Source organism: Neophocaena asiaeorientalis, unplaced genomic scaffold, assembly GCF_003031525.2.
Source record: "Neophocaena asiaeorientalis asiaeorientalis breed wild unplaced genomic scaffold, Neophocaena_asiaeorientalis_V1.1 scaffold5, whole genome shotgun sequence".
In the NCBI taxonomy this organism is placed as follows: Eukaryota; Metazoa; Chordata; class Mammalia; order Artiodactyla; family Phocoenidae; genus Neophocaena; species Neophocaena asiaeorientalis.
In genome coordinates, this window is record NW_020174698.1 from 8,806,519 (window position 1) to 8,834,456 (window position 27,938).

At 39.9% G+C, this 27,938-nt stretch overlaps 1 protein-coding gene across 1 annotated transcript in view; it reads left to right on the top strand.

The window, feature by feature from the left end:
- MTCL3 (MTCL family member 3) overlaps window positions 1-11,871 on the top strand; it is a 41,708-nt gene extending 29,837 nt beyond the window's left edge. Inside the window, exons 4-6 of the mRNA XM_024759078.1 lie at window positions 3,787-3,858; window positions 9,149-10,324; window positions 11,761-11,871. Of these exons, the coding sequence (XP_024614846.1) occupies window positions 3,787-3,858; window positions 9,149-10,324; window positions 11,761-11,871 (1,359 nt within the window). The remainder of the gene's footprint in view (window positions 1-3,786; window positions 3,859-9,148; window positions 10,325-11,760) is intronic.
- Window positions 11,872-27,938: the final 16,067 nt, after the last annotated feature.

Genomic DNA, 27,938 nt, shown 5'->3' on the forward strand with positions numbered 1-27,938 from the left:
GAGGGGGCGGTGACAAAATTTTATCCTCATGGGAAAGAGACTGTTTAGACTTACCTTATTTCTCCAGCTTTCTCTTCCCAAATGAATCTCTCATCTTTGTTTCATTGGGGTCAGAAAGTTAATAAAAACTTATAGGAATACGAAAAGATGATTAAATATTTATTGAAAATTTAAATGTGATACTTAAAGGTACAGGTAGTCCTGGGGGTTCATTAAAGGCAATATATTTTTATTTAGGGGGAAACCTTCTCTCAGAGCTTTATTTGAGTTTGACCCACCACTTGAGTGATGTTTAAATAAAAGTAAAATAGAAAATGCCTCTTAAGAAAGGATGGCCTAGTTTCAGCATTTCTCCTGTATTAATTTAGAGGGCTCATTTTTTTTTTGTTTGTTTTGTTTTTTTTTTTTTTGCGGTACGGGGGCCTCTCACCGTTGTGGCCTCTCCTGATGCGCAGCACAGGCTCCGGATGCGCAGGCCCAGCGGCCATGGCTCACGGGCCCAGCCGCTCCGCGGCATGTGGGATCTTCCCGGACCGGGGCACGAACCTGTGTCCCCTGCATCGGCAGGCAGACTCTCAACCACTGCACCACCAGGGAAGCCCTAGAGGGCCATTTTTACATTGCCCACAGGATAAAATCTAAATTTCTCATCTCCACAAGCTGGCCTCAGTCCCTGAAGCGTCTTCTTCTATCTCATCTCTATAGTGTCTCTGTCTCCATTCATCTGTAAGGCATGCTTATTCCTCCACACCTTTGCCCTTGCTGTTTACTTGGTTTTATTTCTGTTGAAATGTTGCACGTCCTTCAAAGGTCAGCGCTCTTGGGTGATTTTCTCTGATTTCCCCACATCTGGAACCATAGCTGTTTCTTTGCTCTCTCAATCGTTTGTTTGTTCTTTATTCATAAATGCTGTTAACTCTGTCTACTGTTTTAACTAATTATCTGCATTCTTTTTACCATCATAAACAGTTAGCTCTTTGGGAGGAGAGTAAAATATTTCTCATATTTGTATAACCATACTGTACCGTATATATGCCAGAACTCAACAAATATATGTGGAATGAATGAAAAACAAACTCCCCCACAAAAGTTCTCAGAACCAGAGCATACTTTCCCTCATTTCACTTGCATGTCATCCCTTTACTTCATGGTCATTTGGACTACCACCTTTGTGTCTTTGTATTTCTTCTATGACAATCTGATTATGGATACTCCTTTAATAATAATTTAATAATGAAATTTAACTAATCTAATAATGTAATTTAATCATGATTTAATTTAATTATTCTAATTAATTGGATAATTAAATTTAGTAAATTAATAACTTAGTAATTAAACCTCTTAATACTTCTAATTGACCTTAGGACAATAATTTGACTTGATGAGGTAAAATCCAAACTTTATTCAATGTCCTTCAAGATCTGATAGTAAATCCCATGTCACCCTCTCCTCACACTTTGTTACAGCCATCCCAAATTTCTTTGTGTTCCAGAAATGGTCTACGTGGAATGCTTTGTTCTTCCCTTCGCCCTCCTCTCCATCTTTAGGTGTGTTAGTCCTCGTCTACCAGATTCAAGATAAGCTGTTACTTCTTTCTGGAAATCATCTCTAGTTCCCCATACCATCTCCAGCCCTAGACTGGATTAAGCCTTTCTTCTTTGTGATCTAGTAAATAATAAAGATCAGAAAGACTTGGGTCAAGATCTGATGTTGCTACTTACCTAGTAGTGAATTTAGACCAATGCTTCTCACAGTTCATCATGCATCAGAATCACCTGGAGAGCTGGTTAAATTGTGGCTCACTAGGCCCCATCTCCAGAGTTTCTGATTCAGTAGTTCTGGGATGGGTCCCGAGAATTTTCATTTATCACAAGTTACCAAGTGACACTGATGATGTTGTTCTGGGGATCGTACTTTGAGAACCACTGATTTAAATAATCTAGTTAACCTCTCTAAGCTTTAGTGTTACCATCTGCAAAAGGAGACTAAAGGGGTGTTTTAAGAATTAGTTGGGGTAATGTATATAAAGTGTTTGACATGAATTAGTCCTCAATCAATGCCAGTTAATACTGCTTCTGCATTATCATTGCTTTCATCACACTGTATTAAATTGCAGACTGAACTGACCATTTGCCAAGTAAATCAGGAACTTCATAATGAGCAGAGACTGTGCTGTTTTTATTATGGTACCTTATGAAGCGCATTAGTAAGTGCTAAATAAACATATAATGGAGTAAATTCAAAGTGAGAGCATTCCATAAATATTTAACAAAATAAACTTAGGTGGTTCTTTGTAGGTAGCCCCTATACAGAATGTTCCAGGATTCCCTAGTTCAGCTCTCACTATATTCTTGGTTTTCTTGAGACTGTTTTTGCTGCTTGGTTCCTAAATCACTTTTGGTTATGGTGAATCAGTCCCCACAGCTTCTGTTTCTAAGAAAATTATACGAGCAACATGGAGAATGTCTGTGAACTAGAAATAAATAACCACGTAGACTATTCATTCGGCTCTGTAGTTTCCTTTTTATACTGAATGAAAGCAGTTGCAGCACGAACGTATGCCAGCCTTTAACACTGGAACTGGGTTAGAAATGAACATGTGAAGAATTTAATTTGCAGGTCTTGGCAAATTCATGAAGCCTGCTCTTTAGAGAAACCGTGCCTCCTTTTCCTGTCAGCCTGTACCGCTGTCCTCCTCTTTGACCTCAGAATCTCATGTTTCATATGCACTCATTAGTTCAGCCAATATTGTTTTCAACGTCTGCTGTGTGGCAGCTATTACTCTCATGGTGGTGATGCCACACTAGGACAAATTCCCTTCTTTACAGAACCTAAAGCACGGCATTTGCCAACTTGTACTTTGTTTGCATCCCTGTCTCCCACGCTAAATTGTGAGCTTACTAATGGTAGGTACATTATTTAATTGTGTATCCAGCTCAGTATTTGGTACATGGTAGATATTCATACATGCAGTTACTGTTCATACAGAGGAACTTTAACGGTGGTGAGAAATGGAACTGAGCACCAGAGATCAATACTGCTGGTCCATGAAAGGATTTGATACTAGATGTGTATTTTTTGACCTACAAAGTGTTATTTGTTTGAATTTCAATTAGAGCCAGCCAATAAAATGGGGGAGATTTTACGTAAAACTCCAGATCTCCCGCTTCTTTTGAAAAAGCCTACATTCCTAATTCCCTCTCAGCCGGCTCCTTTAGATGGAGCATGCCATCTCCATTTTACTCTAACCCCTACTATTCCCTACTGTATTACATGTGTGTGGAAGAGTGTATATGAACATGTGTATCATGTTTGTCTACATGCATATGTGGTGAGGAAAGAATGAAATTCTTCAAATTCTACATAAATCCACTGAAAGTTTGTCTTTATAAGCTTATAACAACCTAAGTCCAACTGCAAATAATACCGTATTCCTTTCTTTTCTTTAATGATGTAGAATGCTAACAAGGATTTCTTTCATTTGAATAATATAATATATTGAGTTATCGATCTAAATTTTCTCCAAATTGCTTTTCTGCGTTTTTATAGTAGGTTTCCTGTATTTCCCAAATCACCTTGATAATTGCCAGCTACTCTTCTATTGTGATATATATCCCCATCCAAAGTAAAATATATCTAAATCTATCTGGTTTGGTTTTCTTTCCCTCCCTTATGGCTATTAAACTAACACTTTTCATTTGGCTTGGTTTTATCATAGGAAATTAGGATACTTAAAAATATAAAATTGTAGTTTACCAAACTAAATCTATTCATGCTTTATTTCAGCTATCTTTAAAGAGAAGAGGAAGCAAAGATTTGCCAAAATCTGAAAAGAAGGCTCAACAGACTCCCACAGAGGTATGTGGAAATAAAATTTCAGCTAGTACATCAAACATCTCTAAATGTATATAATAATAAGCTACATCTATAAGTAGACACAGTAACCAGATACACTCATGTAAAACAGAGTTAAATTATGCATATCAATTATGTAGCTGTAGATGCAGGAGACAATATAAAGCATTCAGTATCTTTTCTTTAAAAGCTAGCGCTAACATCCCTGTTATTATTGCTTTTGCATTGTAAGCACACAGCAGAATGTCATTAGTACTTTATGTGTTGCTACATTTAAGAACTGTACCCATGGTGCTGATCTTGTTCACTCATAATTAATAAGGACAATAGAATAGCTATTCCTATAGTATCAGGAGAGAGTAAAGAAAGGAATGTTGTAGGAAGGGTGGCAGAGGGGAGAGAGAGACTCCTGATGGCTTTGGAGAGTCCTAGAATGAAGTAGTTCTCTCTACCAATGACTGGGGAAGCAAAAGAAAGGAAATTAAGTAATAAAAATAAAACTTAAAACATGTCTTCAACATGGGCTTGTTAAGAGACTTAGAAACACAGCCACAGTAAAGACTAGGTCTACTTTTAGGGTGAGCAGAGGTGCTGGTGGATGTAATAAAGGAGATTTTAAAACAGAAGAGGAAATATTTAGGGACAGCTATGATATTATGGCTCGTTAAAAATACTTGGCTAGGGCTCCCCTGGTGGCACAGTGGTTGAGAGTCTGCCTGCCGATGCAGGGGACACGGGTTCGTGCCCCGGTCCGGAAGATCCCACATGCTGCGGAAGATATTGATTTTTAAATGTGTAAGTTGGGATCTACAGGACTGTAGCATATGTACTTTTTTTTATTCTTACAAGGGGTTTTCTCATTAGATAATAATTTTAACTAAAGCAATACTTAAATATTCAAAATTTGAAAAAGTTCATCTCACTCATTTTTTTAAAAGCATAACATATTAATTGGTAATTTTCCTCTTCCTCGCTCTCCCTGCTCTGTCCTTGGTTAATTTTTCCCCTGGTGCTGGACATGAACATTTATAGGCCTCAGCAGTTCTAGAATTCCAGAGTCTCCTACCAAAATCATCTCCTTTTTGCACCTTTCTCATCATCCCCTTAATAAGTTCATATATGCTCTGTCACCACAACTCTCCCACTGTGTCTTTGCCATAATTTTATGCATCAGTTCTCTTCCCCACCTCACTGAGGGAGAGGTGCTATATGCTCCCCATTCTAAAAATCTTAAGTCAGCTTTAATCAACAGTTTATTTTTTTTTACTCATGTTTGTCCTATTCTTTTGTCCTATTCTTATACTTCCCATGATAAAGCTTATTTATTTTTTTCAACAGCATTCTCTAATCCAGGAATTCTTAACTGTTTGTTCCTGGCTCTGTGGACCCCCACTCCACGTGTACAGGGGCACTTTTCTGCAAAAGACATATGCAGCTTTCATCAACTTCTCAGTGGGACCTGGGGCCTTACAACGGTCAAGACACGTTGCAATCCACCAGTTCTTATTTCGTGCACATAAATGTCCTGGGAAATTTGCAAGGACGCTGTTATGGCCTTTGAAGTCCCTGCTATCATTTTCAGTTCATTTATTTTCAGAGGTTATTACCTGTCTTTTTTCAAAAACCCACCCCAGAAGATTGACTGGACTGTCTCAGACGGGAGATCTCAATTATAAAATAGTCCATAGTTGATTCTATTGCTCGGTCAAGGCTGAGGACCATTGAGTCACATACTTATGTTAGGGCAAGCATCCTATATTGTTGTAACTCGTATTTACATATTCATCTCCCGTGCTTAGCCAGGGCATATTGTAGGCGGGGGCCATCTTACTCAGCTTGCACTCATCGGTGTCTAGTGTCTGGCACTCTGCAGCGGGATCAATATGCACTTTTGAATACTCCCATGTCCCCCTTTTCTAGATGAGCCATATGAAATTGCAACATGCTGTTGTTCTGACCTACACGAATGGCAATTTCATATGGTTCAACCTGCTATTATTTATGTAGCTTTTTATTTCATTTTATTCAGTTTCTTCTTTGTATTCCTCACATGTTCCTCCAGCAGCACAGTGACTTTATATACTGAGAAATGGTATTGCATAGCAGTTAAAAACAGTAACTTTAGGGTCAGGTTGCCTACATGGGAATCTCTGCCACATACCAGCTGCATGGCCTTAGACAAGCTGTTTCCTCATCCTTAAAATGGGGTCATAATAGAGAGTTGTACAGATTAAATGAGTTAGTATATGTAATTTATCAGAGTGCAACTTAGCTTCCAGTAGTGGCTGGGTTAAAGCCAAGCTCAGTTCACTGCTTTGGGCCCTCATCATCTTTATGTTCCCCTTCCTCTTAACGTCATCTGTATCTTCTCAAGACTGAGTCTTTAACATACACAAAAATAAGAGACAGCTTGCTTCACATCTCAAAGCTTTGTAATGTTTCTTGACTGGCATTCACTGTGAAAAACAGGAGCAAGCGTTTCTGATCAGTTACATTTCAACGAGGCACTTTCCAAACAATCTCTGATTTTAATGATTTCGCATTTATATATGGGATTTCCCTGCCCAGTTCCAAACGGAGCCTACAATAGTTAGGTTATAGGATGAGGAGGCAAGGCACATTGGCATACAGGATTCTTAAACCTTGGACATTGCGGAAACTACCATACTTGGTATCTTGAAAAGACTTCTCTTAAAATAAATAAAATAATCATCATGCCCATCATTCTCCTTCCTTCTTTATCACGGCTTTGTTACATGCAATATAGGTCCAACTCTTAAAATACTTTTCATGTTTTCATCCCTTTGGGCAGGAGAGCTTACACGTACACAAATCAAATATCCTCCTCTTTTATATTTGCTTTACATAGTCCAGCGAAGTGTTATTCTGTTCCAGTCTGTGATTTATATCACATCCATTGCCGTTTTGGTTAGATTCAAAATGCAGTATTATAACATTTTTTTTTCTTACTAGCAAATAAAGGCCTTGCCTTGCAATCAAGGACTTTGATAGAACATGCAGTCCAGCTAGCTTCCCAGTCTCACCTGCTCTTACTTCCCAGCAGAGCCTAGTCTAGATAAAAGCAGATTTGATATGCATATTGTTGGACAACTTTCTATTCAAACATTATTTCTAATTCTGGCTTTAGTGACCTTTGACTCTCCTGCTCTGTGCTCCAACTTTTAATCATTTCTTCTCAGTCTCCCTTTCTTTTTTTCTCCTCTTTGATTGCCTCCGAAGCCATTGCAATAGCTTCAATCATCACCTCTATGCATCTCATCCTCATGTCCTCCCCTCTGGGCCTAAGCTGTCCTCTAGGTCCAGCGCTGTAATCTTGGTAATCTTGGGCCTGAGATTCCACATGCCTGTTGATAGATGTTTCCACTGGGTATCCCTCCACCGACACACCTCAAAGGCAGCATTTTAATGTACTTAAATCCATATTCTTCCCATAAAACTTGATCCTCTTTGTTCAGTCTCTGTCCCTATTATTGGCAACACATCCATCAAGACACCCAAGCTCAAAACATTGGGGTTATCTTTGACTCTTCTGCTGATGTGATATTAGACATTGTAATACGTCCTTGGTTTCATCCTCACAGAATTAGTTCAGGGACCCGAACACATAGTCTCTTGCAGGGCAGCTTCTTTCTTTGCTTGTGAAACGGATTCTCACATCGAATCTATCTGTGACATATATTCTTATCCTTTTTCACTATGCTCCTGGAGTTCTCTCAGTTCTCTGTGCTTCTCTCTTTTCTTCTAAACCCCTTCTAAAGGGAAGCATACAAGCCAGCACATCTGATTTTGTTATTTTACCTCATTGCCCTTCTTTTTTCCTCTCATGCATCTTTTCACGCAACATGTGCAGTGGAAAAAATATGATTTTTGGAATCAGTCTGAATACAGATGTGCTCTGTCACATTAATTTGCGCTCTACCAAAGTAGCATAGCTGCCTTGTCTGCAAAGTAGACATAGTATATCATCTTCCTCGTGGGGCTCATGTGAGGATATAATGATATAAGGAATGTGATATTCAGGCTCTGCACACTCAGCAACTCTCATACTAATTCTTATTAGTGGATGGGAGCATAGGAGCCCAGTGCCCTGCTCTCCATCTCTTCTCTCGCAAAAGCTCTGGGCCACATTTATTGAGCATCTCTGGCAGGAGCTCATTATTCTCCTCACCTTCACCATCAGTGGTTGCTACTTTTTTACCAGAATTCATCTCAAACACAGCTGACTCAGTGCTGGAAAAGAACGGCATTTTTAAGTCCACAGAAGTTACATGGTATGCCCAAAGTGCATACTTAAAAGAGAGTTTTGGGAAATTGTCTTTGGGAAATATGTCCTTGGATATAATAATGTGTTTTTATATTAGCTCTCTGAGAAAGAGTTGATTTCCATTTTTCTGTTTGTAGTTTTCTGTTTAGTTAATGATTAGGGTTTGAAGGTTGTCCTAGAATGTGTGAGAAGAACTTCTACAGGGTCTACGCCATCATCCTTTTACCAGGCAGAACCAGTTCTATCCATTTCAGACTGATGGAAATAAATCCAATTTTAAAAGTGATCTAGATGGAACACTTACCAATTTCTTCTTGGATGGACCCTTAATTCTCCCTTGAATAAAGATGGGGGACAGATGACTTGCTGTATGGCCGAGTGATCATGTACTGAACTAAGCTTTAGTGTCAGAACCGAATTCCAGTTTCATCTTTGTCCTTTGCCACTTATGAGCTATGTAACCTTGAACAAGCTATCGAACATCTTTAAACCAGGAATTTGAATACCTACTCATAAGCTTACTCTGCACGTTAAATTAGGTCATACATGTGAAGAACTTTACAGTATCTGGCTGAGAGTCAGAGCTCAATAAAAGGCAGTGAGTACATATTAAGCTACATGCTCCTTCCAGGGAAGAGGTTTCATATTTACTACAGTCAGGGGAACTCAAACCATGAGAAAAACAAAACAAACAAAATGAACATTGTTGAAAATGACAGCCAAACAGTTGTATGCAGTGAGAACGTATAATTCTCTGAATAGTGATGACCACAGTTTTTCTTTTTATATTCCCTTCTCTTTTGGTTTCCAGGATGTAACATTGTCCTAGTCTTTTCTCTGCCAAAGAATTTAAATGATTTGGGAAAAATGTACAGCATCTACTTCTCTGTCTCATTAAATCTTATTTACAAGAAAAAGGAGTTAGTTTTGCAGGTGTCCCTTTTTGGTTGTTTTATTTACATAAAAATGATCTCCTGTCCGCTTCCCTTTTTTTTTTCCCCAAATGAGGAGGACAATGAAGATCTGAAATGCCAGCTGCAGTTCGTGAAGGAAGAAGCTGCTTTGATGAGAAAGAAAATGGCCAAGATTGATAAAGAAAAGGACAGATTCGAACACGAGCTCCAGAAGTACAGATCCTTTTATGGGGATCTGGACAGTCCTTTGCCTAAAGGAGAAGCCGGGGGGCCTCCCAGCACCAGAGAGGCTGAGCTCAAGCTGCGGCTGAGGCTGGTGGAGGAAGAAGCCAACATCCTCGGCAGAAAAATCGTCGAACTGGAGGTGGAGAACAGAGGCCTGAAGGCGGAACTGGATGACCTGAAGGGCGACGACTTTAACGGCTCGGCCAACCCCCTCCTGCGGGAGCAGAGCGAATCCCTGTCGGAGCTGCGGCAGCACCTGCAGCTGGTGGAAGACGAGACGGAGCTGCTGCGGAGGAACGTGGCCGACCTGGAGGAGCAGAACAAGCGCATCACGGCGGAGCTCAACAAGTACAAGTACAAGTCGGGCGGCCACGAGAGCGCGCGGCACCACGACAGCGCCAAGACCGAGGCCCTGCAGGAGGAGCTGAAGGCGGCTCGCCTGCAGATCAACGAGCTCAGCGGCAAGGTCATGCAGCTGCAGTACGAGAACCGCGTGCTCATGTCCAACATGCAGCGCTACGACCTGGCCTCGCACCTGGGCATCCGCGGCAGCCCGCGCGACAGCGACGCCGAGAGCGATGCGGGCAAGAAGGAGAGCGACGACGACTCGCGGCCGCCACACCGCAAGCGCGAAGGGCCCATCGGCGGCGAGAGCGACTCGGAGGAGGTGCGCAACATCCGCTGCCTCACGCCCACCCGCTCCTTCTACGCCACGCCCGGGCCCTGGCCCAAGAGCTTCTCTGACCGGCAGCAGATGAAGGACATCCGCTCGGAGGCCGAGCGCCTGGGCAAGACCATCGACCGGCTCATCGCTGACACCAGCACCATCATCACCGAGGCGCGCATCTACGTGGCCAACGGGGACCTGTTCGGACTGATGGACGAGGAGGACGATGGCAGCCGCATCCGCGAGCACGAGCTGCTCTACCGCATCAATGCGCAGATGAAGGCCTTCCGCAAGGAGCTGCAGACCTTCATCGACCGCCTCGAGGTGCCCAAGTCCGCGGACGACGCCGGCGCCGAGGAGCCCATATCCGTGAGTCAGGTACAGTTCTGCCTATTGCGAGCCACGGCGATGGCGAGGCTGGTCCGCGGAGCCGCGTTCCCTGGAGGGGCGACTCCGCGCACCGACCTCCAAGCCCCGCTTTAGGGAAGTCCCAGCTCAGAGCCTCTCTGGGCTTGGAAGCCCCATGGCGCACTTGTTCTTTCGCACTGTCCTTCTTCAGGCCTGAGGTTTTCGTAATCCAATCAGCAACTATTCTCCCTCTGTTTTGCTTAAAAGGGAAATTTACCCGCCTCCCCCTCTCTCCACCCCCCACCCCCAGTTTTTGTGTAAAGATGAAAGGATTTCTAAAATATATGATTATTGAAGGTCCACATTTTCAATATTACTCTACTGATTCTAACAGATTGAGCTGCAAGAAGATTCCGAATAGAAATCTTCAATTGCTCATCCGTGGTTTTCGAGCCGAGATTCAAATTAAGCTTAAAATATTTTCAAATCACTAAATGATCAGGATTGATGCATAACTCCTGGAAAGAATGTAGAAACCAGAGGTAAAGAGAGATGATATTGTGTCTGGATCCCTACCAAGAGGAGCAAATAGGAGCCGCTGATGTACCTACCACACGTCGAAGTAACATGATCTTTATTTCTAGAGAAAATCACTGTCGGCTCTATAACGGAGAATCTCAGGACTGGGGAAGGAGTGTTATACCTTAGCTTTAAGGCAACACTAATTCAGAGAAATAGTAATAACTATTCCCGAACAGGGAAAACCAGCATTTTTCCTTCATCCTAATTGTAGAGGCACACCCGATGAGTTGGACTGATCTGCTCTAGCCAGGTATGGTGGCCAAAGACTGATGCATTTTGTCAGGGTTAAGCACGGAAGAGAGTTTATAAAGCAAACAGGCAGTGCTACTCCTCTAGCAAGGCTGGTATCTTGTATCCGTTGGAGAACCCACGGAAGAACAACAGCATGCATGGCTTTTAAGACACGCAAGAGGGTTAAACTTAAAAATCAGTTTATACACAGAAGCATGATATTAGATTAACTGCCTGTTAGTCACAACTAGAAAAATTGCAACCCTATCGCTTATTTATCTCGCATGCTGCTTTGCTTTGCTATTTAAAAAAAAAAACAAACTTTTATAATAAAACTTGTTGAATTTCGAAATAGTAAAGACTTTTTTTCCTCTATGTATTATATCACATAGTTGGTTTTTAATTTCCTAGTTTCAGATTTTTGAATACTTTGAGTATGTGGCTTTTCAATTATACTCTCAGGGTGAAGAGATAGAAATCAGAGTGAGAGAAAGTACTGTACATAATAGTAGGTTTTCAGACTTTGTAAATATATATAAGGGAGGGTTCTCTATTGTAAGTTGAATGAATGCTTAGATTAGTTGATATAAACTTAAGTTTTAAAAATTATTATTAATGAATTCTTCTTTTTGTCTTTGCATTTACCTTCCCAGATGTTCCAGCCTATCATTTTACTTATTCTCATTCTTGTATTATTTTCATCACTTTCTTACACAACAATATTTAAACTTGTCTTCCTTTTTACACTGTTTTTTGTACTGTAAATCTCTCATCATTTACCATTCATTGTAGTATTTTCAGTTTGTTTGTTTTGTTCACCCTTCAAGACAAGAAGTAAAAGAAGTATAATTTCTGTAGTAACCAATGCTGTAAAAACACTGAAGACTGCTTATTTCTTTAAAAAGACACATCTTACCACTACTAAATTCAATAAGAAGCCTGAGCATTAAATGTTTCAGGTAAGGGAGTAAGTATGACTTCTCTTTTTATAAATCATTTTAATTTTTACTTCTTTCTTTTACATCTTGATTTGCACTCCTCGTAAATCACTGTAAGAATGACTGTAAAAATTGCCTAGGTCTCTCAATTATTTCTCAGTATTTGACTATTATGATAATTCAAAAGCTGGACATTCACAAGTTGGTCACATCTTAGAAAACATATAGACTTATAAAGTACTTTTGCTAGGTTGCAACAGACTAACAACATAATTTTGATAACCAATAAATATCAATGAAAATTATGGTGAACAAATGAAACGTGACCATCATGGGAACTAAACTATTTATTGTGATACTGATGGTGTTCTGTCTAAAAAGAGGTGTTTGGAAGCATGAGAGTGGATTAGGCCTTAGTTCATTGAGAAAGTAATTGTCTTCATCCTACTACATTTAAACAGCTTCAACCATTCCAACCAAACCAACCATTTCTGCATTTACCTGTTATACTTGGAGCCATATATTGCCAATCAAGTTTTTGCCTGGAGTCCTGTCCTCTATAATAGGTTACCACACAGACCTGCTTCTGGGGCAGGAAGTATGCTAGAAATACAGTATATTAAATATTTTGAGTAGGGAAAGGAATAGTCATTCTGTAGAATTTCATTAAATCGCAGTCCAAAGCCAGTAGCATAGTTCCAGTGGGAGTTGCTCTCTAGACAAACTTACTTTGGTGAACCTCAACATTATCCTTTCTCCTCCTACCTAAAGTGGCCTGGATAGGTTTCCTGTACCCAGAAGGTCCTATTCTGCCAACCTCATTGGCAATTTACAGAGTGGAAAGCTGGACTGCACTACCGTCACCAAGATTCAGAAATACTAGCACTCGTTGACGTCACAGACGTAGAGATACTTGTATGTTGGTTGGTGGATATGAAAATCTGTAGTAAAGTGAAGTGTCTTGCCCTCAGCATAAAAAATAATATATGGAAAATCTTTGCTCTAATACAGAATTTGGTACTGGCAACAGTCTTTTGAGTCCTCATCCCCCAGCACGTCAGTTTCCCTTTGAGTATTAATTTAATAAAAAGAAAAACTACATAATAGTTTAAAATTTAGTTTATAATACCTGCTCTTAATATCCATGGTTTTCAATTTAATTTTGGTTTTCATTTTGTTTTGTTTTGAGGGGAGGAGAGACCAGGAGTGAGGAGTGGTTGACCAACAGTTCAAATCTGTCACTACGTACTTGCGGCTTTTTGTCTTAGAGATTCAAATGGCTAGATAGAACGTCATGACAAGAACAAATGAAATAACATAAATGCTATACTTAATTATTCAAGTGTTACTTTTTAAAAATTTTCATCTCAGGAAAAGCAACCACTTTAAAAATCAAAATTTGTCTGTTAGATCCTTGGTCAACCCCTAGACCACCATCTCAGAGGAACCATTTTGGCAATGGAAGTGGAACTGAAGGTAAATGTTTGAGGCTGAAATTTATCTGAAATATTTATTGCCTTGGGAGCCAGATACAGCCAGCTAAGCAATGACTCTCAGCTACCTATGGAGCATTTGGTAGCTTATGGAGGTGTTGCCAGTTCCAGTCACAATGACTGGAAGCTCATTGGCATTTAGAGGAAAGGGGTCAGAATTTCAAATAATTGTCCTGCCCAGATTCCTAACATTATCCCTCTGGGGAAGCATGGCATGCAGTGCGCTTGTTCACTTCAGAAGGATCGTGGATATTCAGTACCCTGTGTGGCTTTAAGAAACTGGCTTTAGAATTGAAACTTTCTTTACCACAAAGAGAATCAAGAACTAAATATCTAGATCAGTGGTTTTCAACCTTAGCCGTACATCAGAATTCCTGGCATGCTTTTAGAATTGAGACCCTACTTCACACTAATTGAAACTGAATGTATGAGACCAAGCATTTATATATGTATTTTTTAAACTCCCAAGAACTAATTCTTTAGATGTTTGAATTATCAAAAATATGTAGATACAGCTTATACCAAGGTTATAGTAAACCATGTGATAATAGCTGTATAGAATCATCAGTTGTCTAGGTTTTAGTAGACCTTAAAGTTCCAGGCATTCATTGGATATCCGTATCCTCTCTAGGGCATTTCCACCTTTGTCATATAGCCTTTGCCACAAGTCCTCTAATGACAAAGCAGTTCTCTTTCCACACTGGTGATAGTGTTAGAAAACTCCCCTTTCATTCATACAAGTGTTTAAAGCAAACAATATCAGAGAAGACGAATAGGAATAGTACATGACAGAAAGGAGAACCGAGGTCAGTATTGTGTGTGTGCAGGGTCACACACACACTTGGAGATACAGACACATGTGAATGCTGAATTAAAGCCTCAAGATGATCTCACACACACACCCCAACAAACCACCACTTTGTCATTATACAGTCATCTCTGCTACAAAGCTTCCCCTTGTGATCCACAGAGAGGATATGGTGTCCCAGCAAGAATGATGGATGCCAACTGATTCTACCCTCCAAACCCAGACGAGAAAGCATACACAAAGAGATGTGAGAATGGAGCAAAAAGATAGAGCATGGATCCTTTGTCTACCTAACAAACTTTTTTTTTTTTTTGCGGTATGTGGGCCTCTCACTGTTGGGGCCTCTCCCCTTGCGGAGCACAGGCTCCGGATGCGCAGGCTCAGCGGCCATGGCTCACGGGTCCAGCAGCTCCGCGGCATGTGGGACCTTCCCAGACCGGGGCACGAACCCGTGTCCCTTGCATTGGCAGGAGGACTCTCAACCACTGCGCCACCAGGAAAGCCCCTACTTAACAAACATTTTGAAGTGTCCCTATGTTAGGTATAGAGGAAATTGAGGTTCAGTTTCTACTTTTTCACAGCTTTCGATTGATTGACCAGGACAGACATGTAAACAGCTAACTCTGACAGGTACTATTATTGAAGTGCAAAAAAAGGTTTGTGGTTGCAATTTATTGTTCATTGCATACCTGAGAGCATGTTAGATTTCCCTAAGAGAACACAATAAAATCCCTAGGCATTCTTGGATGGAATAATACCATAAATCAATGCAGGGCTGGTACATATACCTCAACAATATCTTGTGACCTGAACAAGAAAGGAGATGCCAACCAAGGGATGGCTGGGCTAACCAAAACACCAGCCTCGCCCTCAGATCTCTTGTGAGGAATTAAAGTCATCTTGGCAACAAGGGTATTAATCTTACCTATGGCTTCCTAAGGCGTTGACTTTATAGAAGAATTTCATGACAATTTTGAACTCCATCCAGGCTCTTTATATATGCAACCCCAGTAAGATAATGATGAGGGGAAACAGGACAGACTTGGAGGCTCTTTCCAACTGTGCTCTGCCCACTGCATAGCCGGCTTCTCAGTTTGTGCCTGTGTGTACGCACACACCTCTGCACACTGTGGTGTACAATAGGAAATGCACCTAGTGTCAGAGAATTCAGACCTGCATCTATCTTAGGGGCCTGCTGGGGGCCGGTAGTTGGAAGGTGCTCTCAGCAGACTGCCAGCAGGCACAAGGTGACCTTGTCCCTTGCTTTCTTCTCCCTGGCACTTCAGGCTGTTCTGTGAGCACCAAGGATCTAGGGTGCATCTCTCCCTTTCACCACAGGGCATAGTCACGGGAAGAAAAGTTAACAAAGATGGCACCCAAGACCTCAGAAAGAGAGTCCCCAATATCTCCTTCCCCTCCCCTTTGATCCTGTTCCTTGCATTATCTTTGTTGTATAAAGCTAGCTCTAAAAGAGGAACACCCAGGCTTCTTTGTTCATGAAGAAAACAAAATCCTCCAATTATTGAGACAAGGAATCTTCTCATATTTGCACCTTTGAATCTGTGCTATTTAAACATCACACTGAAAATAAGTTCAAACAAACAAAAAATTCCTTTGTGTGCACATTCTTGGGTGTAGGAAGGAGTGTCTTTGGTAATTTGGCCTAGATTTAAGAAAAAAAAATTCAATTGGCTACTTTTAAGCAGAACAGGCTCAAACTCATAAAACAAGGGAAAATTCAGTGCTCAGCCTGGAATGTGTATTGGCTTGCATTCTCCAGCCTTCATTTCAATCTGTGTGGTAGAGTGGGATGCGGTTATTTCATCAGCTGCCGATGAAGTTTGGAATGTCAATTTGGTAGCTAAGCCTTAACTCTATATATTCATGCAGTGTTGGTAGCTATATTCTTATAGAACCACAGCCCACTTTCCTCTGGTAGAGTCATGCTTTGGGTGAGATGCTCTAATTGAATGTAAGGATTGAAGAGAAAGTGGTAGAGGGTAATATCAGAAAGTGGGAAAAGCTGACAGCACTTTTAGGAACTACTTTCGAGTGCTGTTATCATCTCGCTTGATCAGAGAACAGGAGCAGCAAAGGCAGCACTTGCCTGTTAAAAATAAGGAAAAATCTCCACCTTTCACTTTCCACTGTCAGACCAGGCTGTGATGTCTCAAAGAACCTCATCTTATCTTATGACTCAGATGTTTATGTTTACTAAGCTTAAATGTATTGACATTTCTTGATTATTCAATTTCATTGTTACAATTATAAAAGGTTTTTTTTAGTTCATAGTTATCTGAGTTTTCCTATAGCTAGATCAAATACCATGAAAATCCAACATCTGAAGATAAAATTGTAAGATTTTATAAATTCATAAAATTTACTATAAGAGTATATAATCCGTGGTGTTCAGCAGTTTTTCAGCCTTTCAAAAAATATTCATGTAACTGTTTTGACTTGTGGATGAGAATGTTTCTTTGAATGTTGTCTAAACCAAAATTTCTGTTTAGGGTATTTCAAGTTCAGTTCATAATATTTTGCTTTTGTTTTGATTCTTTTTCTTTTAAATTATCAGAACATTTTTGGGCATATTGGGTAAATAATTTAAAAGTTTTCTCTTGTACCAAGATAGATATTAAATAAACAGTATGTTGGAGGATTGCACTAATTGAAAAACTAGAGCCTTTCAGAAACGTTTAGAAGAGTTAGTTACTCATTTCACAAAATGGGAAGGGACCCTGAAGTATTCAGGAATGATACGACTATTTCAGGAGCTTTGTTATACTGCCGACTCCAAAGATGGAACTCTGGAAATCATTGATTCTGAAAAAGTGTGCTTTACATGTTTTTTTTCTGTAGTCTCTTCTGAGTGTTTTGGGTTGAGCTGCTTATAAAATCTGTGTTAACAAGCAAGAGGCATAAGTGATCATCGAAGGCTGACAAACATTTGTTCCTTTCTGAGATTCTTCATAATGTACCTGTGAAGTCAGCAAGTCAGCTCTTTGAGTTCATGTTGAAAGTTCCTGGCTTAACCTACATGTTTGAAAATTTAAAGAGTCTGAGGGGCAGAGAGAAGCTCATCAGTTTGTCCACTTGCCTCAAATGGCTTAGTAAGGAAAGAGAATTTAAGAGCTTTTTAAAAAAAATACCTTATAGTGTCTTTTATTTGTTAATGTCAGAAAACTCAGTTTAGCATCTAGTTTGTAATTCCCTTCTTTTTCATGAACATGTGCGATTTTTGTACAATCCATTCCCTTTGTCATTCCCTCTGTATTATTAACTCCTGGACAGATAAAACAGACTTAGACTATTTAAATAGACATCCTATGTGTCAGCCTAGATCAGTTGTTTAGAACTTTGAAGGGGGGAGGGGATGGTGGTTAACATAATGAATCAGCAAAATTAATTTATTCTGGATTTTGGAATCTGAGCTCCTTTACCTGAAAGGAAATGTGTATCTGCAGAAGCACCAGAACCACTGCATGGAAGGTCTTAGCATTATTCTACCTGCTTAGACTCCATGTAGTGGAAAAAGCCCCAGGAAAGCAGCCAGAGGAGGTAGTTGAAGGAAAATGAGGATCCCCCAGCAATGGACCTTCAAATCTTGGAGTGAGAAAGCTCTCCAGGAAGAGAAACTCATGCCTCTGGTCACACTTGTCACTTTCGAGGGAATGTGATTTATTCCCAAGTAGCTATTTGTTTGAAGTACTCATATTTGTGGAAAGTAGATGGATTAAAAACAGTAGGGTAGATGCAAAATAATTGGAAAAGAAAGAATGAAAGAATCTTACTGTGCAAAATATTTCAGTGGCAACGACAACAAAAGAATATAGTGTAAGGGCCAAGCATAGGCGTCGGGGCATTGTTAGAGTCTCTGTGGACTTAACTAAGAGATCTTGGTGTAGAGAGTGGGTCCAGCTGTCTCTGCAGAAGTCCTCTGATTGGAGTGGACCCAAGGCTACACTGAAGTGTGACTGTGGGCCTCCCTTCCTGGACCCTCATCTCCAGATCCTTTACCATAGCCTTCTCACATCATGATGCCATATTCCTTTGCACCTGGGCACCAAGACCTCTCACATTAGCCCCTCAAAATCTAGCACCACTCATACAGTTCCTCTTTTTGATCTTCCGTCTCTCTCCCTGCTCCACGGCCCACGAATGAAAAAGACTACTTTCCCCGGGCTCCGATCAAAGCTTACCTATATTGACTGTTCCTTCCAGCCCTTTTGTGTGTTAGCTGTTCCTTTTTTTCTTTTAGATGGGTTTGTAATCACAGCAATTGAGTTATCTAAACTTCAATTGGTTCCTCTTTAGAGTTTCTAGTTCCTTGTTACACTGCTCTGCACTTCGATCAATCATCTTTCTTACTCCTTTAGCATTTTTATTACCTCCTCTTTGAACTAGGGGTCTAGTAGTCTGGAGAGATGTTTCACTGTTTGTCCTTTCAGGGGATTTCTCTTGTTCTTTTAATTGGGAGTAGCAGCTCTCCTTTTCTGAGCAAAGTTGTGACTAGCCAGTAATCGCTTCCTTTGTCAATGGCATTTGATTAGACAATTACTAAAAATATAATGCTGTCTCCTATTTCTGGTAGAAGATATAGGTGGGGTAGCAACACCCTTGGATGGGGCAGGACGGGGAGAATACGGATCAGTTCCTTTGTCCTTCAAATTATACTCCCTAAATGGCCTCTCTTAGCCCTGCTTTCCTGCTAGAACTTCCTAACAGAAGTGACTCAGGGTGGCCCTCTTGTGGTGGAAAGGCATTCCCAAGGCCCTTTTCTGGAATGAAATGAGAGGTAGCCCTACAACAGTTCCTGTATCACTTAGCTTTTCTTGTCATCATTATCAATATCTCCCAAGTAAAGAATCTGGAAATAATATAGTGAGATGCTAAAAACAAATTTGAAAACTGTAAGGAAGATCTGTCTCTAGTCTTAAATAGCTCACGTTTAAAAAATATTTTATTGTTTTGTTTCTTCAAAATATAGACCAGTACTTTAAAAAATAAAATAAAACAGATAGTTTGAAACTGTTTCTTTTGAATATTTCTGTCATCTGGAAATGCCTGTACATAATCCCCATGACAGATTTGCTTGGCTAAAAAATCTGTTGACATGTCACCATCCCTCAGAATAGGAGAGACAGCCAGCATCCCGTGATTCTAGGGAAAAACATTCAGCACTGGGAAAATAGCACGTTAGCTGAAACACAACAACCTAAGCATGTAACGTCCATGGATAATAAATACTTTGTGTGTGACTCTCATCATTTTATAATCTAAAACAGATTCTGCTAAGTGTCAACCTATTTCTTTCACTAACACAGAGTCCGAACTCTGTCATTCTAGGACTCAAATAACACAGGACCAAGTTTCACAGACTCAGCTGTAGAACTTTATAAAAATTAAGAAAACTGGGCCTCACCACTGGATGATCTAGTTCAGAAAGTGGAGGAAAGTTCCAGCTTTAGGAACTTTTAAATAATTCTTTGAGCGATTGCAGGGTGCAGCAAGGCCTGAGAGTAACACAACACGGAACTGTGGTCCCCTTGGTGGAACGCTGTGGAGATTAACAGGAGAAGCACCCCACATTTGCTTATAAGTTTGTTTCAAGGAATACTCAGGAAGTGGACAGTCATGCTGCAGGTCACATTTCAGGGATCTTCAGAGTTGATGGAGCTTGTTGAGATCAAAGATTTGTCTTATTCTTCTTCCAGTCCTCAGGATCTAACACTACAGCTGGCCCAGAGCTGGTGCTCACAAATATTTGTTAAGTGGAATGTTAATTGGAATGCCCAAGACCTCTCCCTAAGAATGGAAGATCGTTTCATGTTCAAGAGAGTTCTGCTAAACAACTGAGATGTATCGTGAAGCGCTTTGAAAATTGTAAATGCCACATGTAATAGCTTCTTTTTTTTGGCTGCGTTGGGTCTTCGTTGCTGCACGGGCTTTCTCTAGTTGCAGCACGGGCTTTCTCTAGTTGCAGCGAGCAGGGGCTACCTTTTGTTGCGGTGCGCGGGCTTCTCTGCAGTGGCTTCTCGTTGCAGAGCGCGGGCCCTGGAACGCGTGGGCATAGTAGTAGTTGTGGCACACGGACTTAGCTGCTCCGCGGCATGTGGGATCTTCCCGGACCAGGGATCAAACCCGTGTCCCCTGCAGTGGCAGGCGATTCTTAACCACTGCGCCACCAGCGAAGTCCCCTACCTTCTAAATTATAATATGCTATAAGAATGAGTTCCGTTTTTCAAAGTAATCTCTTTTCCAATTTTTTCCGTATCGTTTACAATGAAAATAGAAATACAATACCCCTTTAACTGGTAAATATGTTTAAAGAGTAAAAGAAGAAGGGGCTGAAAAACTATACAAGCAAGAAATCAGAAGCCACCCAGTGTAAAGAGATTAAATAAATAACTGCTTCGTGGTGCTTCAAGAGCATCCTTCAGACAGAAAACTGTAAATTAAATGTGCAGAGGGATACTAAAGGCAAAGTTGGTGCATTTACCCCTAGATTTTCTTCCATCACTAATTTAAAATTCTTTTGTCTTCGTATTCTGACCGAGGAGTTACATCATTGAAGGATACAAACCTCTTTAAATAAATGGCCATGAAGATAAATACTCTGTTATATGACTCCTGTGTTATACTTGGAAGATGAAGTATTAGCTCCCTCATTTAGGACTTAGAAGAGAACTGAATTTAAGATTTAATAGAGCCAGAAATAAATGTCTCACGCCTCAAACTCTTATCCCTGGGTTCTATTCCCTTCCTTGAGCTCCTTGGAATTTTAAACTTTAAGGCACTCCTCCAGGAATTAGAAGACCTGGATTCTATTCCTGGCATTGCTAGTTAGTGCCTTTGTGACCTTGAGCAAATGGCTTAACATCAGGGCCTCTTTCCTCAGCTGTAAAATTAGAAGCGTGGCTAGATGATTTCAGGGGTTCTTTCTGGCTCTAAAATTCTGTAAGTCTGGAAACACCTGCTAGTGACATTTATGCACTCATTGCTCTTTCCCCCTTTCCAAAATGTTTTAGTTTGTGGCTTAATAACATCATTTATATAGATCTTTTCAAACCCTTTCCAGGATTTTCTTTTTTTGTTTCTTGATAGCAGCTCGTGTTTCTACATTTACTTTGCATTAAGAATTGTTACATGCATTTCTTTACATATTTGTTATTCACTGAAATAGGATTAGTATGACATCAGATATGAATGATTCCTCCAAATTCTCTCTAATATATAGAGCAATAATTTGAGTCACTTTCGTATTTGAAGGTTTAAATGGATTAACAGTGACCTGGATTGTGCAACAAATTGCATTTTTTTCCATAAGGCTTTCAGCCATTTGACACCTGCTTGAAAATGTCAGGCGCTTCAAGATGTCTGAATATCACTATAGGGCTGGGTATACCAGCATCTGTTTTCAAAATCCATTCGTTTTATGTACATAACAGCAGGAACTTTTTAAAACAAGGCTTTCTTAGAAGTTTTTAGTGGAAAGGTTCAGAAATACCTGAGCTGAGTATTTATTGCCTTTGTATGCAGTCATCTAATTGCATTGCTTTATTTCTCTGGGGTATGAAATATAGCATGGAAATTTTAGCTAATATACATAAAACTTATTCAACAGAAAGGGTTGGTAACTACAGTTAATGGTAGACTTGGGAGAAATTCTGTCAAGGTTTTTTGTGCCTAGTTTTTTATTCTATTTTTGATATAATTTGAGGTCAACTTTACCATGACAAGAAGCAGATGAAGCACCTGCAATAACTAATTCCTGGGACATCCATGAAAAAGGGCATTGAAACAGGTACTATTGAGGGATGGTATAGAGGATAGCACAGCGTAATTCCTCCTGTAATTAGCTACAGATTATCTGAAGTTCTGATGGGGTGTAGAAAACAGTCTTAATTTGATTTACCAATGACACATGGAAATTAAGAGGTCTGGAGCGGAAGAGAGGTCCGGAGTGTCCTGATAAGGGCAAAGGCAGAATGAACTAACATTTCTTAAGTGCCTGGCACTGTAAGTACCCCCTCATACTCTTACAACATCCTTACAAAGTAAATATAATTATCCCCTTACAGAAGTAACAAACTCGAAGTTCACACTGATAAGTAGTGGCAGTAATTTGAAACCAATATCTCTGTGACAAAATTCCAGGGTCTTCAGTTAGAGAAACCGGTTCCAAGACCTACTTCTCTGCGTGGTCAGTTTCTGTGAATTTTGGCAAGATACTCTGCCTCCTTGAACCTTGGTTTTATCAGTAAACTTGGGTTAATATCTACAGACACATTTTCTGTGAGAGTGAGCTAAGGTAAAGATACATTAGATATTAGAAGTACTTAGCACAGAGCCTTGCAGAGAGCTGTCTCTCCATGAGTCATCACCGTTATTACTCTATTATTGTTGTTATTGCTTTTGAGATTTTTTTTTTTTTTTGCTTTTGATGCCAGGCTTTCAAAACACAGAGTATGATTTCATTCAATTGTCCTACATGTACTAAAGTCCTACTATGAGCAGGTTATTCTTAGTAAACTTTTTAACTCCCCATGAAATATTTATCTGGAATCTGGAAGCAGGCAAAAATAATGTGACAGGGATTATTAAATGCTTTAATGACCACACAGACTTTAGACTTGAGGATGAGCCCTTATTATTTAAAATTTTATGTAGCTTATTTGCTGAATTAGGTTGCAGCACACCTTCATTGAAAACAAGTACATGGGTATCTCATTGGTTTTTTCCTTACCACAATAAGTATCATCCTTTCCCATGGGCTCTGATTTCCACTAGCAGAAAGACATCACCATCACTATAGATACAAGCAGCAAGCTGCCACAGAATCACAAAGAACTAGAAGGCTGGTCTTCATATATGCCATTTCTACTTTATTTCAAGACAGAAGTTTGATACCTTTTCACAAATCTTTTGCGATTATATACATAAAATTTCTGCACATATTCTGCCACATCCAGAGACCAACTTCCAAAGGCACCGCAAAGTACATTTTGAAAAGGGGAAAGAGAGAGGTAGGCAAAGAGATGATTCTTGCCTGTAAAAAAGGAGTTAACTTTTCCAAATAAATGGAATGTAAAATTGGCCATTGTCATTGTGTGATATTAACACCGGCCCTTTTGGCAAGTTTGGAAATACTGGGCTCCCTTATAAAAGTTAAAAATGTCCTGGACCTGGAGTTGTTTACCCAGAGTGGGAGCTGCTCTAAAGTTACAGAGCTCTGGTTGGAAGAGATGGCTTGAAGGCTGCCTCCGAGAAACTGACGTCACAGTAGCCTCAGCTGCTGCTGTGACATTAGCTGAGCAGCTTTTTGATCTGTGAGATGGTGGAGGTTTCAAAGGGACTTGTCAGTATCTCTTTGTTGAATGGTTGGACTCATTTTGCATCCCCATTTTGTGCAAAGAAGCAAGAGTCACCGTGCTGAGACTTTTCTCTTTTAAAACAACCGGCTGTCCTCCCATTGCTAGATTGACAAGTGGTCGGACATCCATAGGATTTCTCCCCAAAGCAAAAAGGTATGTTTCTTTCTGGCAGTTTGAAAGCGAGTGACTAATTGTGGCAAAATATAGAGGGGCCGCTGTTGACATATTTGAAACTGTAGATACTTGTTTAAGTAGAGGGTGATTTCAACATCTGCCTGATTCAGTGTCTGTGTCTTGGCTTAAAAACAGTGGGGCAGGGTGTGTAACGGATTTTACTGACTCCCAGGGAAGAGAAGGTCTAGCTGCTGTGAGTGGATTTCCTGACTCCGGACTGATGGTACCATATGCTCTCTGAGACTGTTTTTGAAACACTGCTTCCCAGTACTTTGAACACCACTTTCCCTACCATAAGATTTCACTAAATTTATTTTTTAGAACACTATTTTCATTAGGATGAAGACTTTTTAACATTTGCAAAGTAAAGTTCACAACCCTTGAAATTGCTGGTATTTGAAAATTGCAGTGAAAAATAAGTCAGTGAAATTTCATCCAAGTTGACGGTTTGCTTACTGCATGATAAGTGTTTCTGTGATTTGAGTTGAAGTGCATGCCATTCATAATGGGTTAATCTGCAATTAGGAGGGAACCTTACCACTACAGCTTCTACTGTTTAAGCTGGTTAAGTTTAGGTGTTTGTTTATCCAAGCCAAATGCGTCTTTCAAAGCTTTTATGAGCTAAGAGAAGTAAAATCGGTGCCCCTGTATGTTGGATATTTTCTAGTTTGAATATATAACTGGAGAGAAAACAAGGAGAAGATAATAAAATGAAAAGGCAAAATTGATTTCTTCAGAATTGCATGTGGTAGTATTCCTTTGACCTTATTGGAACATGAGGAACGATGCTGAAGTAGCAAGAAATAGCAATTTCTCAAAATTCCCTTTTGCTTTGTAACAAAATCAAGTCATAGTTTTCTTTGCAAAAATGCATTCGCCAGTGAACAGTAGGGGAGGAATAAGGTCTTATAATCAGTTGAAATGATGCAAGTGATTCATAATAGCCTAGAGAAAGGGCTAGAGAATCTTGGAGGCAAATGGTGCATAACTTTGATGGGTATAGACCTGGGAATTCCTAATTCTTCAAAGTTAAGAGGAAGCAAAGCATCTCCAAGGCAAATGATGGTTCTAGGAATTGTGAGATTGGCAGTACCTACTGTGTGTGGCATTCCTATTGGAATATGTAACCTCCTACAAGTGAAAATTTTTCAATTATATGAAAAGCAGTATGTTTATAAAAAGGAAAGCAGAGAGCAAGAAACAAACACTCTGAACAAAACTCTCAGAAGAGAGAAGTTGCAATGGAGTCAACTCCCCTAACTCTGTTTCATTTGTTTGGCTAAAGTCCAGTTTTCAATGGGGGAGATGAAGGTTGAAATGGTAACAACCAAGGTGTAGTAAGAAGGGAGCACCCCTCAGACAAAGAAGTGTTACCATGACCTACTTGAGGCTAACATGGGAAGTAGAAATGATTTATTGTGAAACTCCTGTGTTGATCTTAAATTTTGCTTCCTAGTAGGGCCGGAAGGTTAGCAGAACTATTTTCCTCCCATCACCATACTTATGCAACCCACTCACAACCCTCTACAATTCTGGCTTCTGGCCTTGGGGAGGGGGAAGTAGGTTAAGATGGATTATGTAATGCTCACTTAGAGTTGTTGGGGGAAGAACGTGTGCATGACTAAGTAGTGCAGCTCCCTCTGTCCTTTTATATTTGCTCTAATCAAATTTTATTCTGAATGAAATTCTGGAGGGAGTGAAATGAAATGGAGAGTGAAGGGTGCAGATTGCAGAAATTCTTCCTTATCTCCCACAGAGATACCAATATCTGTGGGCGAAAACAAGTGACAACTAGGAACAAAGAGAACTTTTATATTTGCCTCAGCAGAAAGCACTGAAATTGAGTTTTTGAATCGGCTGAGCCATTTTACCCCATAACTTTTCATTACAGAACGTTATGTCCCTACAAGATTGCTCTATTAGTTGGATTTTTTTTCACATTTAGGGAGAATTATAACAAAAGCAGTTTTATATAAGATTTGTCTATCCAAATTTTTGCTAACAATAAAAACATTTCCTAAATATTTAACCTGCCTTGTATTCTTAAAATATTTGAAAAATACTGAGGGCAAAGGAAAACTGTTAAAAATATGAGTTCACACAATTACACTTGCTTCTGTGAATTTTCTAATGAAATCAAAATCAGTTTTATTCTAGAGGAAGATAAATAAAAGGAAGGAGGGTAGGGGGAACACAAAATAAAAGGAAGGAGGGTAGGGGGAACACAAAACGGGAGGGAGACAAGGACAGAAGGAAGAAACCAAACAGGCATTTACTGAGCATCCATTATGATCCAAAACAGTGTTAGTCGCTTTGATTAAGCATTCTCTTTCGTGCACATTTAATTCTCCCAAAACTCTATGGACCCCACTTTATTTTTAGAGAAAGCAATATATTCAGCCATATTACATTTGACATTTATGACAAGTCATAGATACTAGAAAGGCGAAATAAACCCTCCCACAGAAATTGGCACAGATATTGCCCTATAGGAATTTTCTTTCCAAGGCTTGTTTTTTATCCATAACCATTACATTTTAAGGCACTAGATATTGCTCTGGTCCTGGAAAGGGGAAGCCCTGTAGATTGGCCCTTCTTCGTATTAAGTGATGAATTTGGCTCTTTGCAATTAAGTGCAGGATTCTGTCTGCTTCGGGAACATTATCTGGGTTCATGTATAGTCCTGTTACCAGGAGCAAGCCTGATTGAGGGTTTTCCTGGATGATCTCCTTCAGGTAGGTAAAAATGAAAAGGGTCTGGTGCCCTTTCACCCTGACCTGGAAGTGGTTCAAGAAGAGTTAGAAATAAAAAGAAAAATTGGAGCCATTTTGCTACATAATTGTAGGAGAAACTTCATGATGATTTCTGAACATTTACAGTGTTTAAAGACAGAATGAAACATGGAGTATCATAGCACCTCTTCTCCAGGTAGCTTGAAATTAGTCTGCTCTCTTTCTGTAACACCTTTGGTTAAATCTGCAACTACCTCTTGATGTCTTAAACCACTTCACTCTTCCTAAGAAGTTTCAATGTTAAATACCTGCTAGTCAGCAAGATAGTTTCAGCTCACAGTTAATTACATATAGTTTAAAGCAGTCTGCAGTCTCTGAAAATTAGCGCCGTCTGCATTTCCTGCAAATACTTATTAGATGAACCTAGAAATTAATAGGTAATCAAGATCAATAACAGATTCACCAAAATACAAAATTCTGTACATTCTTTACTATCTTCATTTTGTTATGTCTCCATCGACACCTTTATTTTGGGGCAACTTGCATTTGCTTTGGCAGGTACTTGTGGTCACTGTCTCACAGGATTGGAGGGTAGCAAAAGGAAGGAAGGGTGACAAAGAGGATGGAAAGTGAGATTAGAAAAAAGACATGGCTGAGTGGATAAAATGAGACGTGATAGTGTTTTTAATGGCTAAATCTGACATTACTTGTTTTTCTTGGCTGAATTAGTCATAGTTTTGTGAGTGCCAAAGAAATAGGTAAGGATGATCAAAGTATCTGTAGCAAAATTTTTGAGAGAAGAGTAACCATATAGATCCCAATATTATTAGGCTGTTTTTGAGGGTGGAGCCCTGCATATAGCACTGACATTTTAAAATCCTTGTTAGTCTATTATAATTCATTAATAGATTGCAACTCAAAAATACATGCTTGGAACAGTTTACCACTTGGATATGCATGTTCAGAGCAGTCTGACAAAACTTGAAAGTCTTCAGTGTTTATCTTATATTTGGGATATAAAATATGCGGCCGTCTTCTATGACTGCAGAATGGGGCTTGCTTCCTGGTTATGTGGGCTTCGTTAGACAATGCCAGAACCCAGGCAGCTACTGAGTCTCGAGAACTTTGCTCAAAATTAGCATCAGCTACCACCTGGTAAGTTAAGGCATTTTGGTCATGGCCAAATTGGCTTTTTTTTGACCAACTCTTCAGCTTTTTAAAAGCTAAAGAGTTAAGACTTCTTATAGGCGTGATTATCTTAGAAGGAGATTCAAACATTTTAAATGTGCTTTTCTACCCATTAAAAAATGTA